Genomic DNA, 17281 nt, shown 5'->3' with positions numbered 1-17281 from the left:
AATAACGTACGCAGAACTGCACTCAAAGTCACTACACACCAACACATATGCAGGCACACAAATACTATACGCACGTACATACACATAGATGGAGAAACACACACACAAACGAAAGGGGCACGCACACACAGCAACTAGTAAATTACGAAAAAATTAATTTTTCAGTTATGTGTATTGTATATGCTAAACAATTTCTATTGCTAATTCACGGCACATGATGTAGCACTTGGTTGGCAATTGTTGTATGGAATTTTGATTTGTTTTGGAGTTTATGTTTCACTAAATTAATATTAATTTTTTGTTGCGTGTTTTGCTCTGTGCTCAAAAATTACAAACAGCTGTTTCAGCCAGTGCCAAAAACTGGTCACATTAATGCCAAGCTATCGATAGAGCAATCGATACCAATGCCGATATTAATGCAACTGAAAATAATTTGTGTTGAACTTACTTTTGCGCGTAATGTAAGCTAATAAATGTTAATGCTATAAGTAGAAGAACTTTATAATTTTATTGTTTCATAAGCAGGCTGTGAGTTTTGCAGTAAGCTTGCCGGCAGCCAATATACTTAAATAGCTGGTCACACTGTAGCGAACAGCTGACAATGCAAATTGAATAACAAAATAAACTTTTGCTTGTCTGTCGATACAACGGAAAAATGTTGTTGGCCGTTCAAGGCAATTTATTATTTAATTTTAAGGCGCCGTTGCAGTGTTGCTGGCGCGCTGTGCATCTGAAACGAAACGAGGTGTATAAGGTAAGCCAGGCGTATAATAAATTAATGTAAAAGCCGCAACTAATTATGCGTGAGGACAGCAATGTTTTCAAATATTAGGTGTGCATGAATCTGCCGATCAGGAGACTGTGCGACGCGCCTATTTGGATTTGGTGAAGCGTGTGCATCCCGATGCAGATAGTGAAGAGGCCAGTAGCGAGCGTTTCCAACAGGTGGATGAGGCTTTTAAGCTGCTGCAGGAAAAGTTCGCCAAGAGCCGTCGCAACATACAGGAAAACGATGAAGAGGCCATGGAGTTTGATATAAAGCATACAGCGCCACAGCATCGCCAGTACCTATCCAATGAGGGCATTGGCATAGGCACGCCCTTTCAGCGTCAAAAGCAATATCAACAGGTGCGCGCCATGAAAGCGCAAGAGCGCGTGCTGGAGCATCGCATAGAAAAGGCGGCAGCTGGTGAGCATGCACTAATGCGCAAAGGTGGAAATTACTATGGCAAGCATGCCATCAAAACCAAGTACGGTGTGGATCGAGTTGTCGAAGATCTCATACAGGAAGCCATGTCCAAGGGTGATTTCAATAATCTCAAAGGCACTGGCAAGCCACTGTCGTTGGCGCAAACACAGAATCCCTATTTGGACTTTACTACGCACAAGTTGAACAAGATTATGCTGGACAATGGATTTACGCCAGAGTGGATAATGCTGAGCAAGGATATACGCGAGTCTGCGCATAAGCTAAAGCAGCAACTGCGACAGGAACGCAGCTACTATGGCGAATGGCCATTGACACAGCCGGAGCAGCAGGCTGCCTGGCAAAAGTTTGCGCAGCTGCATGTCGATGAAGTGCAGCAGCTAAATAAGCTGATAGACAAATATAATCTTATAGTGCCAATATTGGAGAATCAGTTCTTTCGCCTGCAGCTGGACAAGCTAGCCGAGAGTGTCTTCAAGGAGCCGCAGCTGCCACGCAATCTGAAGCGACCACAGCCTAAACTTGAGAGCAGCGTCACTCCCGCCAGTGAACGCAGCTTTATGACAAATTTCTTTTCTATTTTTTGGGCTTAATGTAAGACTTGTGTTTAAGTTTGTTGCAATCAATTGGGTGATATTAGTTTAGCACGCAAAGCGTTTGATATAATATAAAAAAAATGAAAATAAATGTATAACAAACTTTTAGTAGTTAATGTGGGTAATGCCCCCAACCTTAAAGCAAACTAAGCAGTTTGTGTATTAATTTTAATATTTATTTTTATTTGTAGAATTCATAATTCATAGTCTTAATTTTGAGTTAGTTTTTTGATGTAAGATTCAATGTCAAAACTTAATAGTTATATACACGATAAACTTAGTAGACAATCAGTTGCCAGCCACGCACTTGCCCTCATCGCTCAGTGAGATGGCGCCGCTGGCAAGCAGCTGCAGCGCACGTGGAAAGGCCCAATGCTCCGCTCGATGAATGCGTTGGGTGAGAGTGTCAACAGTGTCGCCTGGCACGATGGGCACAGCAGCTTGCACTAGAATGGCGCCAGTGTCGACGCCTTCGTCGACAAAGGTGAACAGTGCAGCCGGATTGCTTTTCACCCGCCTCCAGCGCTTGCTTTTGAACATTCAGGCCAGGATACTTGGGCAGCAGCGACGGATGAATGTTGATGAGACGACCACGCCATTGACGCACAAAGGGCGAGCTTAGCACACGCATAAAGCCTGCGAGGCAGACCAGCTCCACATTGGCTGCCTGCAAGTGACGCGTTAGCTCCGCATCGTAATCCTCGCGCGTTGGAAATTGCGCATGCGGAATGAACAGCGAGGGTATGCCCGCCTTGCTGGCGCGTTCCAGACCCAGCACGCCCGTCTTGTTGCTGACGACCAGCACTATATCCGCATGTATAGCCTGCGCCGAGTCGCGTGTGGCATCGATGAGCGCTTGAAGATTGCTGCCCGTGCCGCTGATGAGCACAGCGACGCGCTTGCGGCGCAGCTGCAGCATCGCCTGTGTACGCTGCAGCGACGCTGTAAAGTTCTGCACCACCACCTGCGGCTGCTTGGCATCCTTGCGTGCCAGCACCTCACCCACAATCTCAGCGCGATGCGCATAACGCAGCTGCTGCAGCAGCTGCTCCACCTTGGCGGGCGTCACTACCAGCACCAGTCCCAGGCCACAGTTAAAGGTGCGCTGCATTTCCATGGGCGCTATGTTGCCCGCCTCGGCTAGCCAGGCAAACACTGGCGGCAACTGATATTTGCTTGCATCCACTCGCACCGCCAGCTCCTTGCGCAGCACACGTGGAATATTCTCAGTTAATCCGCCGCCTGTAATATGCGCCAGTGCCTTGATGCCATGCTCGGGCTGTGCCAGCAGCGGTGCCAGCGCCTGCACATAGATCTTGGTGGGCACCAGCAGCTCCTCGCCCAGCGTGCGTTCGCTAAAGGGCGCGCGATCCGCCAGAGTGAGTCCGGCGCGCTTCAGCACCGCATGCACCAGACTGAAGCCATTGCTATGCACACCCGACGAGGGCAGACCAATCAACACATCTCCCGGTTGTATATCCGCCAGACGTGGCAATATGCCGCTCTGCTCGGCTATGCCCAAGGCAAAGCCCGCCAGATCGTAGACATGTGGCTCATAGAGCAGCGGCAGGGCAGCGCGATGGGCAACTGTAGGTGAGATAATAAAATAAATAAATAATATGCGTTATTATTATAAGAAAACTAAAAACGCTCAACAAATTGCAAGTAAAATAATTAGGGAAGTAAAATAAGGTATAAGAAATTCAGCCAGATCACAACCGACTGTTTGAGACTCTACAAAAGCGTCTAAATTATGCACAATTTGACGCTTAATTCACTAAAAACTATGATGGTAAAAAATTAATTAATTTGAACGTTTAATTGCTGAGATCTAGGGTTCCATACAGACAGACAGACTGACAGACAAAACTATGTATATAGACTTATCAACTATGTATATCTTCATAATTTCTCAAAGCTTAATTAAATTATAAGATCTATTGTTAATATTTAAATTGCATTACAATTGTTTAGAAATTTTTAGGGTTTGTTTGCATATATCGACTCAGTTTATCTATAGAACAAATATGTATAATTACTTGTGATTATCATTCAATAAATTTATAAGATCAGATCATTTTTAGTACGGCTCTCAATAAAATTAAATACTTTTTAAATTGCATAAGAATTTAAATGAAATTTATTATTTTTTTTTACTTACCCTTGAAGCTGCTGTTGGCCTGTCTGGTGCCCTCGAGCACACCCTCCATGACCTCGCCGGCCAACTCCGGCTGCCACTTGCCGCAGGCGTAGTAGCTGCAAAAACTGAAGGGCTCGGCGCCATTGCAGAGAATATCGTTGACACACATGGCCACCAGATCGATGCCGACGCTGCCGTTGCGTGAGGTTTGCTGCGCAATTTTGAGCTTAGTGCCGACACCATCGGTGCCCAGGATGAGTATGGGATCCTTGTAGTGCGCCGGCAGACGCAGCAGACGCCGCCCGGCGGCGTTCTCAAAGCAATCCTCGCGATCGGCAGCGGTAAGCGGCAGCGGCTGCTGCTCCAGCAGCTCCTCGGGCAGAGTGACTTCGCCCAAGCCACCAAATGGCGCCGCCAGCTTCAGCAGACGTTGCTCAAAGTTGCGCACAGTTAAACGAGATTTCCTACTGGTTAGCTGACGCTCCTGGAGCACGCCCAGCACCTTGGCGCCGGGCAGAGCAGTGCGCCATAGTTGGGACCTTTGTGGCATGACCAGCACCATGCCTATGCCGCAGTTGTGCCGCTCCAGCAGCGCCTGTGCGCTAAGCTTGAGCTGCCCGGCAAGCCAGCCAAAGATCTCGGGCACGGGCACATCACCAAAGTCCAGCACAGCTTCAAACTTGGGCGGCAGCAAGCGATTCACATCGTGGAGCAAGCCATGGGTGACATGGGCCACGCCCTTGACCTCACCCGACTGCAAATGCGGCAGCAGCTGTTGCACATACAAACGCGTGGGTGTGCCCAGCACCTGCGCCAAGCTTAACCCATGCTCGCCATTCACAGGCGAACGCTCTTTGAGATTCACACCAGCTGCGGCCAGTTGGGTAAGCAGCTCATTGAAGCCGGCGCAGTGCAGTCCAGAGGAGGGCAGTCCCACCAGCAGATCGCCAGCCTGGTACTGCTCGAAACGCGGCAGCACATGCGACTGCTCCACAAGTCCGACGCAATAGCCTGCCATGTCATATTGACCTGGAGTATATAGCGAAGGCATCTCAGCGGTTTCGCCACCTGCGAAAATGAGAGTTGAGATCAGCTATGGAAATCTTTGAGGCTGCTGCTGCTTGTGTGTCTCACCCACTAAAGCGCAACGCGCATCGCGGCAGCCATCGGCCATGCCCTTGACCAGCTGCGCAGCCAGCGGCACCTGCAGCTTGCCACAGGCAATGTAATCCAGAAACGCCACCGGCTCGGCGCCCAGCTCGAGCAGCTCATTGGCGCACATGGCAAACAGATCGTAGCCAATGTGATCGTAGAGTTCATGCTGCAGGGCCAAATGAATCTTGGCGCCCACACCTTGGGTGGCCTCCACAACGATGGGCTGCTTGTAGCTCAAGTCCTTGATGCGAAACAGTCCACCAAAGCCGCCCAGACCGCCCAGCACGCCGGGCCGCTGAGTGCCTCTGGACAAAGGCTTGATGCGCTGCACCAAAGCATCGCCCGCATCAATGTCCACGCCGCTTGTCCTTGTAGCTTAGAGGCAGGAGCAGCCGCCCTATAGAAGCCAAAGAAAGTAAAGGAAGAGAGGTGGAAAGTGAGAGTGAGTAGTTGTTAAGATTGAAGCAGCAGCAGTAAGTAAACTATTTAGTTAATGTTTTAGCAATTTATTAGTCGAGTCAATTCCAATTACATTTTGAATGCCTTTTGAGCAATATCCGTGCGATATTGGGCGGCAGCATCTGCAAACTGAATGCTCTGGGCCATTTTGGTGGCCTGAGCCGCCGCCTGCTTCAGACTGCCATCCAGAGCCACCGTGATGAGCACACGTCCGCCATTGGTTAGCGCCTCCTTCTTGGCGTTGACAGACACGGCGCTATGGAAGATCAGCTGCGTCTCTGTATTGCCAGTGGGCATGCCTAAAAAATAAATAGAGCATCAGTAATTTAAGCTAATAATAATCAATTAAATTTAACTATACTATATTTCAAACATTTGTATATTTAAAAAATGGTAAAATAAGATGTTTATTTAAACATATGAGTTATAGATTTTGCGTATTAAGCATAAAGTATGACAATTATATAACACAAAAAAGAATAACTTGAAAAGAAAATTAAAAATTAAAAATTAATGATTATGTGAATTAAAAATTTTAGTCAACACTAACACTTGTCTCATTTTTGAAAAGCCTTTTTCTATTAAAAAAAATTCAAATAAATGTTTAGTTTAATGAAGATTAAATTATAGATTTTGGTGAAATAATAATGCATTATTTAACTTATACAACTACCTATATAAAGCAGAAAAAAATGAATTAAAAATAAAAAACAATCTCAATTATTATTTGAATTTAACAATTTTAGTAAACACTAAAGAAACAATTAAAATTGTTGCTTTTCTTTTTAAAACATTTTTTAAGTAAAAAAAACTTTAAATAAATGTTTAGTTTAATAAAGAATGAATTATATATTTTACTTAAATAATAATGCATTATTTAAATTATAAAATTGCAATTTAAACAATTTTTAAAAATGAAAAATAAAAAAATTATATTCCTTATGCATTAAATTTTGAAGAATATAAATACTTTTTTAAATTTTTTTCAAAAAATCTAAGAAAAATGTTCGTAGAAAAAAAATTTATTGTGTTTACATTAGCTCAAACCTTTGTTAAAATTAAAATATAACTTTGTAGATTTGCATATTTTTTTGCACATAAAATTCAAATGTATTCATTTGCATTCTATTTTATATACATTATACAATATTCCTGTTTAAACTTTTCCACGTCTAATTTGGCAACATATCTAAAAATTTGTGCAAGCTTAAATGCCAATTAAAGTTCTTTATAATATCTTTATTAGATATTAGTTGTCTTTATATATGCATATAATAATAAATTATGAGAGCAGTATGCATCTGGTCCAAAAATATAATCAATAATTGATTATATTATAAATGCCAATATGATGATGAATTTATTATTTATAAATCAAGCACCGAAAGTGTTGAGCATATTTGTTGAATCATTAAGAGCCCAAGGAATTTCCTTAGAAGGCAAATGACGAGCTTTACATTTATTGAGGAATTTTTGATATCCAAATTAAAATTAAAAGCAAGTCGTAAAAAAAAAGTTGCTTTAAAATAAACACAACACAAACACAATTTTAACAATAAAACAAGTCACACCAGACGAATGCGCGTGTGTGAGTTTTAATATTCACCTGTAATACGGCAGCCTTTGGTCGAGGTTTCCGGATAACCCGCACTGGCCATGATGACGCCCACAGCGCTGAGATTGCTGCGCCACTGCAGCGAGAGATTGTGCAACTCGCCGTTGCAACAAGCGTGCATAACCTCAAACAAATCGGTTTCGAGCAGCGGCAGTATGACCTGAGTTTCCGGATCGCCGAAGCGACAATTGAACTCGAGCACACGCGGACCATCGGGCGTGAGCATGAGCCCAGCATAGAGCACTCCCTGGTAGGGAATGCGCTCCTGGGCCAAGCCCTTGACGGCGCGTTCGAGCACAGCACGCTGCACTAGCTCCAAGGCCTGCTTGCTGATCAAGGGACACGGGCAATAGGCACCCATGCCGCCGGTGTTCGGACCCGCGTCGCCATTGCCCAGACGCTTGTGATCCTGAGCCGGCAGCATCGCCTGCACGGACTTGCCATCGGTAAAGGCCAGCACGGAAACCTCCTCGCCCTCCAGCAGCTCCTCAATCACCAGCGTAGCGCCAGCCTGGCCGTACTTAAGTTGACCCAAGATCTCATCCACAGCCTGGCAGGCCTCCTCCACATTGGCAGCCACCACCACGCCCTTGCCAGCAGCCAGACCAGCTGCTTTAACTACCAAAGCGGCATAGGGCGCACTACAAACCAAACAAATAATTTACACTCAAGTTCTCTTAGCTTCAGTTTCGATGCTTTACCTGCGTATAAACTTCTTGGCCTTGGCCACGTCCGTAAAGCTTTCGTAGCGAGCTGTTGGTATGCCATGACGCAGCATAAAATCCTTGGCCCACTTCTTGTCCGACTCTATCTGCGCGCCCTGCTTGCCGGGCCCAAAGCAAGCCACTCCCGCCTTTGCCAGCACATCGCCCAAGCCCAAGCTCAATGGATCTTCAGGGCCGACGGCCACCAGCGTAATCTTATGCAGCTTGCACCACTCGGCAATGGCCTGCAAGCAACGTTCAATTTTAATAATCAATGCTAAAATGTTAAACAAATGCACGTGAATTTAGTCAGCGCTCAGAAATTTGTCAGCAGAAATGCCTTCCTAATTGTTTTGCCATTAAGCTTTGGGTGCATTGTCTCCAAAGCGGTGAATGTCGTTGCCGCCGTCAAAATGTATAACTTATAAATTACAACAACAAACATGAGTATACAAATTTACAATTAACAGCAGCGCGAATACTCTGCCTGTATTTTTACATAAGCAAAAAGTTTTGTAATTTAAACACTTTAAGAAATATAAAACTATGTGTAGAAACTTTCGAGTTATAGGTTAAATAGATTACAAAAATTTGAATCTACTACAAGTTTTCAGTTTCAAATATAACCAAAAAAATACTTTATATTCTCTGAACTATTTACTCAAAGCAAAAACAAAAGCGTTTGAGCTTAAAAATTGTTTTAAAATAAAATTTCGCAATTATTTAATAAGTATATTTATATATTTAATTATATTTCATGAAGTTTTATTTTATTTTTTTATTTTATGTTTTTTCATATTTTTTTGCCTACGAGTTGTTTGTATTTTTAAGCTTTAATTTAGATTATGCTATTTATTATTATTCGTTATTAATATTTGCAACAGCAATTCACTAATTTTATTACACCACAAGATGAAAAAAATCAAATTACTCGAATTCTTTTGGATAGAGTACGCGTAACTCTCACTCACACTCAGACGAAGAAGAAACAGTTACCTGACTCAGGTGACTGCTATGCGAGTTGTGTGAACAACAATACTAATTTCCGAAAAATCCAATCCGTATAGCCCTGCTCATCCGGTTTGCTTATTGAAGCGTGACTGCGACGGCGCCGACTGTGGCGACTGCGGCGACCGCGGCTGCAATGCGTCTTAGCCGCGGCGCCGAGAGATCATTTAATCAAAATTGGCGCCAATGGCGAAATTTGTTTATAAATTTATAATTTTGCTGGTGATTCCCTTTGACTCTCGCAGCAAGTGCAAACGCATGCGGTTTATAGAGCAGAAATACCCAGCTCCCCCCCACCCCTTTGGCTGTGAAAAAAGTTCAAGAACGTTCAACATTCACCTAACCATGCTAAATACTGAAGATGTGACGTCTTTTCGCCTGTCGTTTAGTGTTAGCCATTTTTGGTAACCCGGCCAAGGCTTTAATTACAGTGGGAAGAAGACGGAGAGCACACAGAACTTTTTTGATTGCGTCTCGGAATTTCGGACCACTTTCCAAATTTGACAAAAACATTTGTTTATGGGTTTGCTTTATCTGCAAATGATTTACTCTTGTTGCAAATACACTTTATGCTAATGAACTCTCCAGCTCTGGTCACAAGTTAAGTCATTTGCCAAAATCTACTGTCTCATAAATAAGTTTAAAGATCAGTTACGCTATGCAGATCCGAATTAGCTTCAAGCTTTGAGAATTATATTAACAACAAGAGCTGGCCAACACGTTAGAACTTGGCTACCTGAATTTAATTCCAAAATGTACAAAATGTTGCTCTACCATGTTCTGTTCTTGTTCCAGTTTTTTATAGTTAAGAGAAAGGTTTGGGATACTTTTGAAACAAGCAAATTGTATGCTATATAAATTGTTAATAAGTATATAAAACTGGAATGTTATATAAAGATATAGCGAAGGTGATTCATAAATAAAATAGTTGTTTTTTTAAAAATGACAATTTTAAACATACAACTTTTTGCTGAGCAATTTTTTAAGCAGTGCATTAAGTGAATATATATATTTAATTTTAGTTAATTTTTATGTAGTTATTATATATGATTGATAAGAATACTTAAAATGCTTTATTGAACATAAAAATATTTAAAAATATTGATGAGCAAAATATTTATAAATTAAGATATTACAAAATATTTATAATTTAAGCTAAGACCAAATGTAAATACTTTTTTGATTTGAATAAGATTAAATTAAATTTATCAAAATTATTTTAAAGCTTTTTAATATAAAAATTATTTATTACTGAAAAATGTAAGCTAAGGTCGAATGTAAATACTTTTTCGATTTCGCATTACCTATTTACAGATAGTTATGCGACCATAAGCTCTAACCTTAACTGATCTACATAAAGGTTCAGTTCAATGAGCTCTTTAAGCTCACAACTGTTTTTCCTTGCCATACATGTGGAATGCAATAAAAATTGTGTTTTTTATTATTATTTTATTATGGCTGTTGATCAGTTTGCTGTTGTTTTCAAGAGCAGCCGTTGAGAAACCTTCGACTAGGGCATATATGATATCGATTTCGATGATGATCGGGCCCACAACTTTAAGAATTGCAACGACAAACAAATTGTACGTAATATAATAATGCAAAAAATACCAAAATAATAATTAAATGATTTAATTTATGACTGCGCCGCTCAAGAGACGTTGACGAACAGCAGGCAGCACCAGCAGCAGAGAGAGAGAGAGAGAGAGAGAGACTTTGCCGCTGCCGCCCTCGCCCTCAACTGCTTGGATGGAGATACGAAACTGGGTTTCCATTAAAAACGGAGACAAAAATGTCAAAATATATATATATGTATACATATATACCTTACCAGCATGGTGAGCGGATTGTATATAAAAACGAAAGCGTGCCAAAAGCAACCAAACAGTCGTGAATTAAAAGCGCTAGAACCAACAAGCCAAAATTAAATTAAAATAACTTGCAAAAATGTGGATTAATTTGCTTGTAAGGCACTCAACACTCAACACAGTCAAACTGCAACTCAATGCCAATGGAATTAAATTAAGATTAACATATTTATTACTTATAGACAACATTTGCCATCGCGCTGTTCGCCATCGAGGCGTTGTCGGCTTACGTGCCCGACTCGGATCGTCAACGTACCACATTGCAGAACGAGCTGCAAGTGAATCCAGATGGCAGTTATCGCTACAACTACGAGACCTCCAACGGCATCGTGGGCTCACAGTCCGGTGTGGGTGGTCACACGGTGCAAGGTGGCTCCAGCTATGTCTCACCCGAGGGCACACCCATCAGTGTCAACTATTTAGCTGATGATAAGGGCTACTATGCCAAGGGCGAACATATACCCAAGACGCCGGATTATATATTGCGTAGCTTGGATTATATACGCAAGCATCCCTACCAGGTGCTTGACTACTATACAGGTGAACTCAAGACGGTGGCCCACGACGCCGAAGCCTTTAAGGTCTATACGCGCAACATTGAGGAGACGACCACACCGCGCGCTAGACCCCAGACTACCTACAGGGTAATCTATCTGACGCATGCACCAAAGACGCAAAGCTAGGCGTATGCGCAATAATTTTTGCATATGGGGGCAGTGGGCGGGACAGAACTGCAGACAAGGCAAAACACAAACTGTGAATTTGATCTAAACAATTAATTTAGCCATAATAAATAATAACGCTAAGTCAAGCGAAATAAGCTTGGAATAAAAACGAACGAAAACAAAAACAAATAGCAACATAACAATTTGTTTATGGGACTTGGGCGCCAAGTCTTATAGACGCTAATGGCTTGAGGTATTTGAGACTCCAATATAAAATATTTATATTGTCTACTTAATTTATACTAAAGTAGCGCAAAACATTTTGTTTAGCTAAGCATTTAATTAATGTTATTTTTAGCAAGCACTAGATTATTCTAACTGCAAGTGAATTCTTAATCTAACTGATTAATCAGAATGCAGTATACAAATTCCCTTTCATAGCTAAGATTTGAAGATTAGCACTTGGCAACACTAGTCTTTAGCCTTTCCATGACGTCTGCTCCAATTTCAAACAACATTTAAATCCATGTAGAACAAATGAACAACACAAGTGTTAAATAAGCATAGGAACTCTAACGCATACACAAGGGTTAACAAACTAAGCGTTTTCTCTCCCTCTCTCGCACACAAAAACAACACACACATAAAGCTTTGCATGAACATGAGCTTTGTCTGTTGTTTACAAACTCACATTAAATACATTTAGTAGCAAGCAAATTTAATAAAACAAATTGAGCTTGCACAAAACTTTCCTTTATTAAGCAATAAAATGTTGAAAAACAAATCATTGCAGCGGCTTTAAACAGCTGAGCCGTCGACGTCGACGTCGCTGCCGCTGTTGCCGCCTAGCCTGCAATATTGGTTTGTAATTTTAGCCTATACACGAAGGTTAAGTGAAGGACAGCGGATCGCCTTCGTTATGTGTGAAAACCACAAAGCCATTGGCATCGCACTCACCTCAAAATCCTTGGCATCCAATGTCTTGGGATCCACATTCTTGCACTTTGCGCCCAGCTGAGCAATGCCATAGCTGCCGGGCAGGGCAAAGAGCTGCTCCACTTGCTTAGATTGAGCGAGCTTCCAGCAGATGGCATGCTCACGTCCGCCGCTGCCAATAACCAACACGCGTTGTGACATTATTTTGTCTTTAAAGCTCGTGCTGCACGTTTTAAACAACAATTAATAATAACAAATACTGTTTTTGGCGTTGCCCACGTGTTGATCTTGCGCCGCTAAAAACGCGAGTGAGAGAGAGTCACAAAGAGAGCGCACACGCGAGTTACAGTTGCCTGTGTATGAGTGTGTGTGTTGTATTGTACTGTCTGTGTGTGTAATGCGTACTGTTTTGACTATGTTTTTGTTATTGCTTTTAATATATTTTTTTTATTTATGCTGCGTTTCTTTCAATTAACTAACCGCACTGATCGGCTTTGCGTTCTCAACTGAAACCAATTTATGATCCCAGGTCTAGGTAAACCTATAGCTCCACTTTACTGACGCCGACTGCGGCGCTTCAGTGCGTGTGTGTGCTGATAAGAAAAGCCTGGCAGTGAAAATAAGTCATTGGCTTTGTTGTTGTTGCTTTGCTTCAATGCATTTTACTGCTGCTTGTTGTTGTTTGCTCAAATATGAAAATCGGCGAAAAATAACAACACATGATAACCTTTAGCAGCGGGGGGTTAAATGCAACTGCAACAGCAACAGTTATCTGCAAAGAATTGACGTTCATGTTGCACTAGATTAAGAAATAATGAGAAATCTCCCAAACTGAATTTGGTATTCATATTTATAGAGCAACAAGTGTGTCTGTCGAACATCAATACTATTGATTCACATTTACAACACCAATTAATTCTGTTTTTGTTTCGTTATTGTAAAACATTTATATTTATATTTTATCTTCTCATTATTGTTATTAGTAGGCATTAAAAAATTGTGTTGTGTGTGTGTTTTGAAATTTACAAGATAACTACCAAAGTCCGTTGTCATAAATTTGTTAACATATTTGTTTACAGTATACTTGTATATGTAAAAAGTTGAATAAATATACACATATAAAGCAAATGAATAACTGATGCAATCTCGCTGGCTGATAATTTCGAATGCATTCATATCATTCACATCAATTTTGCATTTGTTGATTGAACAATTCAAGGAGCCTGTTACCGCCGCATTTGAAACCCAATGGTGCCATTGGGACAAGGACCACGCGGCAAACGCAATATGCTGTCGTTGTAGGGCAAACCATATTGTTGCTGCTGTTGTGGATGCGGAAGAAGGTGTTGCTGCTGTGGATGTTGTTGTTGCTGTGGCGTCTGCAATGATTGCTGACGTAGCAACGCCGCGGATACGCTGCCGCCGACAACAGGCGACCAGCTCTGCTGAGGATTGGCATTAGGTGGCGCTGGCACATATTGCGGCAAGCGTGGATTATAGTGCGCAGGCGGCAACTGCTGTTGTTGTTGTTGTTGCTGCTGCTGCTGATAAAAGTAGCCCATGGCGGCTGGCGTTGGTGGAGCTGGATAGTAATTATTGTAGTTGTTGTACATGGGCGCTGTTTGCGACATTTTCGGTGCCGAGCTGGAACGATGCATGCCTGGACCCTGGCCTTGACCAGAAGTCGGTCCATTGGCGTTATGATTGTTATTGTTATTAACATTATTGTTGCTGGCAGCGGATATTAAAGGCGCCGCGGGCGCAGGCGTTGTGCTGTTGCTAGCTGGAGCTGTAGGAGCTGGACTGTATACAAAAATTAAATTAGTTAATGTGCTTTTAAAGTTATAGCAAAAGCAAACTACTAACGGTTTATCATCCTCTGGGTTTTTGGCACTGCCCAATATGCGCAGACGTGCCTCGGCATATTCCTGTTCGCGCTGTTGCAGCGTTTTGATTGGCTGCTTGGGCCGCATGCCATTTGAGTCACGTCGTTCCTCGGATTGCGCTGGACGACGCAGTATCTTTACCGTTTGATTATTGATGGGCGTCGCATAGGTGGCCGCATCGTACTCACTGGCGGATTTATGTAGCACCATCATCACTGGCGCTGCTGATGTAGCATCGTCGTCGTTGTCTGGCTTTTTGGCAATCATCAGCTGTTTGGGCGACGCTGCTGGGCCATTCTCCTGCAGACTCTGTGGACGTTGTAGCAATTTCATTTTGCCTGTCACCGATTCGGGTTCAATAATCGTAGTGCATTTGCTGTTGTCCGTCTCGTCCTTGACGTCTGTCTGCAGTTTTGTCTGCAGTGTCATGCAAAGCTGCGAAGGCAAGAGATGTTGATTTTAGTTTATTGTTGCTATGTATGTATGTGTATTGTTGTTCGTTACTCACGCCAGCCTCATCAATTTCTTCCCAATTATCTAGCACATCGTCACCATTGGACATTGCAAGCGCTTTAGTGTATGCGTATGCGGTGAGCACGTTGCGTGTGCGTTACTGCTATATACAAATATATATACGCGCGTATATATATATATTTTGCGATGTTTGCTCTTTGTTGGTGCTTGTTGCTAATGGTGGTGGTGGTGTTGGTGAGCGTCTGCTTGTGTGTGGTTATTGTTGTTGTAGCTAACCAACTTCACTTTCTTCTCTTGCGCCTGCTACTGCAGCTCGCACTACATCTGATACATAATTCTAGCACACTTGTATCAGACATAAGTTCTACATATGTTTTTGCACAACGTTTTGCACAAAAATGATTGTTTAAAACAATAAGGAAATGTGCATACGCAACAATTTTTTTGCTGCCCAACTGGCTTGTCGACCTGCCGCCACCGCCGTTCAATGCATTCACACGTTTTATTGACAATTAAACTGATATTGTAGAAAGTAATATGCGCGTGTACAAATGAATGTAGAATGTAGATAGTTTTATATCAACGGCTTATTATTTGCATGTTGTCTGTGTTTACTACAAAAATTTAAGTAAAGCCTCCGAAACATGAAAGTCGCAGTGAATGTCGATCTTTCCGTTTTGTGTACTTATCGATTTAGTACAAATACGCTGAATGTTCAAGCAAAGGTTAATAATTTAATAAATTTGATGTATTATAAAATTAGTTTTATCAAAACATAAAATAGCGTTTCTCTTTAAATGCAACTAAAACTGCTTAGAAATGCTATCGATTTTGAAAACAGCGGTACAGCGAAAGCGATAACGACTTTGGAAAATGTTTTATAATGTAAGCTTACACGACTAATTCACATTTAAGCTACTGAGTTTTGCTTAAGTATTCATTAACAACAAAATCTTTAGTTGAACATGTAAACAATAAAACAGACGGTATTGCATAAATGATCGAAACAACAGCTGATATTGTTATCGCCAGCACAAGCGTGCTAGCAAGCAAAGTGGATATTTCAGTGATTAGCCTGTTGGTGCCGTTAAACAGATCATGACAATGGAATTTGTCTCAAAACCAGCAACAGAAGCCAAGCTTGATAGTTTTACTGATAATATATAGCAAACAACCTAGTCTGCACGTGCTGACCATTATTTAAATTTTCTGACGCTGACGACATACGACCTCCAGGTTTACGTAAACAAACGTGTAGTAGTCATGAATCCCAACGACAAAGCAAATCCCTGTTAAGTCCTTTATAGCTGGCGGCGTTGGTGGCATGTGTAGTGTCATAACAGGGTATCCATTGGATACGATCAAGGTGAGTGAATCAGTGTTATGAATTCAGATTCAAGCTTAAAAACTATTTACTTGACAGGTGCGCCTACAGACTATGCCCTTGCCTACAGTTGGCCAGACACCCAGATATAAAGGTGTCATTGACTGCGCTGTCAAGATTATACGCCATGAAGGGGTTCGAGGCTTGTATCGTGGTATATCCGCACCTTTAGTGGGCGTCACGCCCATTTACGCAGTGGACTTTGCCGTCTATGCGGCGGGCAAACGTTTATTTCAAACAGACGAGCATGTTAAGCTAACCTACACACAAATCTTTATAGCCTGGCGTAGGCGCTGGAATTTGTTCAGCCTTAGTCACAGTGCCCACAGATCGCATAAAGGTGCTGCTACAAACGCAGCCAGTTACAGGTGGACCTTTAATGTATAATGGTGCTATGGATACAGCCTTAAAGCTGTATAGACAAGGAGGATTGCGTAGTCTTTTCAAAGGCACATGCGCTTGTGTTTTAAGGGATTCTCCCACTGGTTTCTACTTTGTTACCTACGAGGCTCTGCAGGATTTGGCCAGACGACGCTCCAGCACGGGTAACATAACAACTACATCCACAATATTAGCTGGCGGCACAGCGGGCATTGTTTTCTGGTCTTTAGCGGCACCCTTTGATGTACTTAAGAGCCGTTTGCAATCGGGTTCGTATAATAAATACATAATTGTGAAATGTTTAATGACTCATAAATTCGTATACTTTTATAGCACCCGAAGGAACGTATAAGCACGGCATACGCAGTGTTTTTAGAGATCTTATAGCTAAAGAAGGACCAAAGGCTTTATATCGTGGTGTATTACCAGTTTTAATACGCGCTTTCCCATCCACAGCCTCGGTATTTATTGGCGTAGAATTAGCTCATGATTTGTTAAATTTTTAGCTTAATTTAAGCCTAGCCAAAAGAAGCTATATACAACTGTTTTATAAGTTTTTACAGCTTATGTAATAATAATTCAATATTTAACTAGAAAAACATTTGAATTTTTAATAATTGGCGCGTTGACAAGAGAATGTCAAATTTGTGAGCGGTTGAGTTGGCAGTTCTTTTCATATAGAGATGACATCACGTCGTGTTAACATTATGAAAGTTTGCGCTAGAAAAATGAAACTTTTTAGAAAAATAATGACCTTCTGAAACAAATTGTTTATTATACATAAGATTTTTACAAAAGAACGC

The 17281-nt window shown here is 41.9% G+C and overlaps 5 protein-coding genes across 5 annotated transcripts; 3 read left to right on the top strand and 2 right to left on the bottom strand.

Moving 5' to 3' along the window:
* Window positions 1-582: 582 nt before the first annotated feature.
* On the top strand, window positions 583-1912 carry LOC108607643 (dnaJ homolog subfamily C member 28). The gene is made up of 2 exons (XM_017998570.2): window positions 583-754; window positions 814-1912. The coding sequence occupies exons 1-2, from the start codon at window positions 656-658 to the stop codon at window positions 1798-1800; spliced, it is 1086 nt and encodes a 361-aa protein (XP_017854059.2). The 5' UTR covers window positions 583-655; the 3' UTR covers window positions 1801-1912.
* Window positions 1913-1990: 78 nt separating this feature from the next.
* LOC108607660 (trifunctional purine biosynthetic protein adenosine-3) lies at window positions 1991-12720 on the bottom strand. The gene is given in 8 exon segments (XM_033293182.1): window positions 1991-2286; window positions 2288-3390; window positions 3965-5011; window positions 5078-5473; window positions 5602-5856; window positions 7164-7813; window positions 7874-8121; window positions 12375-12720. Coding segments are annotated over 8 exon segments (4074 nt in total). The 5' UTR covers window positions 12555-12720; the 3' UTR covers window positions 1991-2091.
* On the top strand, window positions 10760-11606 carry LOC108607666 (pupal cuticle protein). Its single transcript, XM_017998626.2, has 2 exons — window positions 10760-10849; window positions 10935-11606. The coding sequence occupies exons 1-2, from the start codon at window positions 10832-10834 to the stop codon at window positions 11433-11435; spliced, it is 519 nt and encodes a 172-aa protein (XP_017854115.1). The 5' UTR covers window positions 10760-10831; the 3' UTR covers window positions 11436-11606.
* A 714-nt stretch (window positions 12721-13434) lies between the features above and the next one.
* On the bottom strand, window positions 13435-15366 carry LOC108607662 (myb-like protein AA). Its single transcript, XM_017998620.2, has 3 exons — window positions 14748-15366; window positions 14220-14674; window positions 13435-14156 (listed from the first exon to the last, which is right to left on the bottom strand). Exons 1-3 carry the CDS (start codon window positions 14799-14801, stop codon window positions 13580-13582), a joined length of 1086 nt encoding a protein of 361 aa, XP_017854109.1. The 5' UTR covers window positions 14802-15366; the 3' UTR covers window positions 13435-13579.
* Window positions 15367-15983: 617 nt separating this feature from the next.
* Window positions 15984-17047, top strand: LOC108607665 (mitochondrial magnesium exporter 1; the record flags this gene model as incomplete). Its single annotated transcript, XM_017998625.2, is given in 4 exon segments — window positions 15984-16079; window positions 16137-16379; window positions 16381-16747; window positions 16812-17047. Coding segments are annotated over 4 exon segments (879 nt in total), but the record flags the coding sequence as incomplete, so codon positions are not given.
* Between the last annotated feature and the right edge of the window lie 234 nt (window positions 17048-17281).

This window comes from Drosophila busckii, chromosome 2L (genome assembly GCF_011750605.1).
Source record: "Drosophila busckii strain San Diego stock center, stock number 13000-0081.31 chromosome 2L, ASM1175060v1, whole genome shotgun sequence".
Lineage (NCBI taxonomy): Eukaryota > Metazoa > Arthropoda > Insecta > Diptera > Drosophilidae > Drosophila > Drosophila busckii.
Note: the sequence above shows the minus strand (reverse complement) of the source record. Positions and strands in the feature narration are given on the sequence as shown.

Bases quoted from the DNA above. Each gene is read 5' to 3' on its own strand.
- LOC108607643 (XM_017998570.2), top strand. From the start codon at position 656: ATGTTGTTGGCCGTTCAAGGCAATTTATTATTTAATTTTAAGGCGCCG. The intron at 755-813 runs GTAAGCCAGGCG...GCGTGAGGACAG, and splicing joins AACGAAACGAGGTGTATAAG to CAATGTTTTCAAATATTAGG.
- LOC108607662 (XM_017998620.2), bottom strand. From the start codon at position 14,801: ATGTCCAATGGTGACGATGTGCTAGATAATTGGGAAGAAATTGATGAG. The intron at 14,675-14,747 runs GTGAGTAACGAA...TTGCCTTCGCAG, and splicing joins AAGAAATTGATGAGGCTGGC to CTTTGCATGACACTGCAGAC. The intron at 14,157-14,219 runs GTTAGTAGTTTG...TTTTGTATACAG, and splicing joins AACCCAGAGGATGATAAACC to TCCAGCTCCTACAGCTCCAG.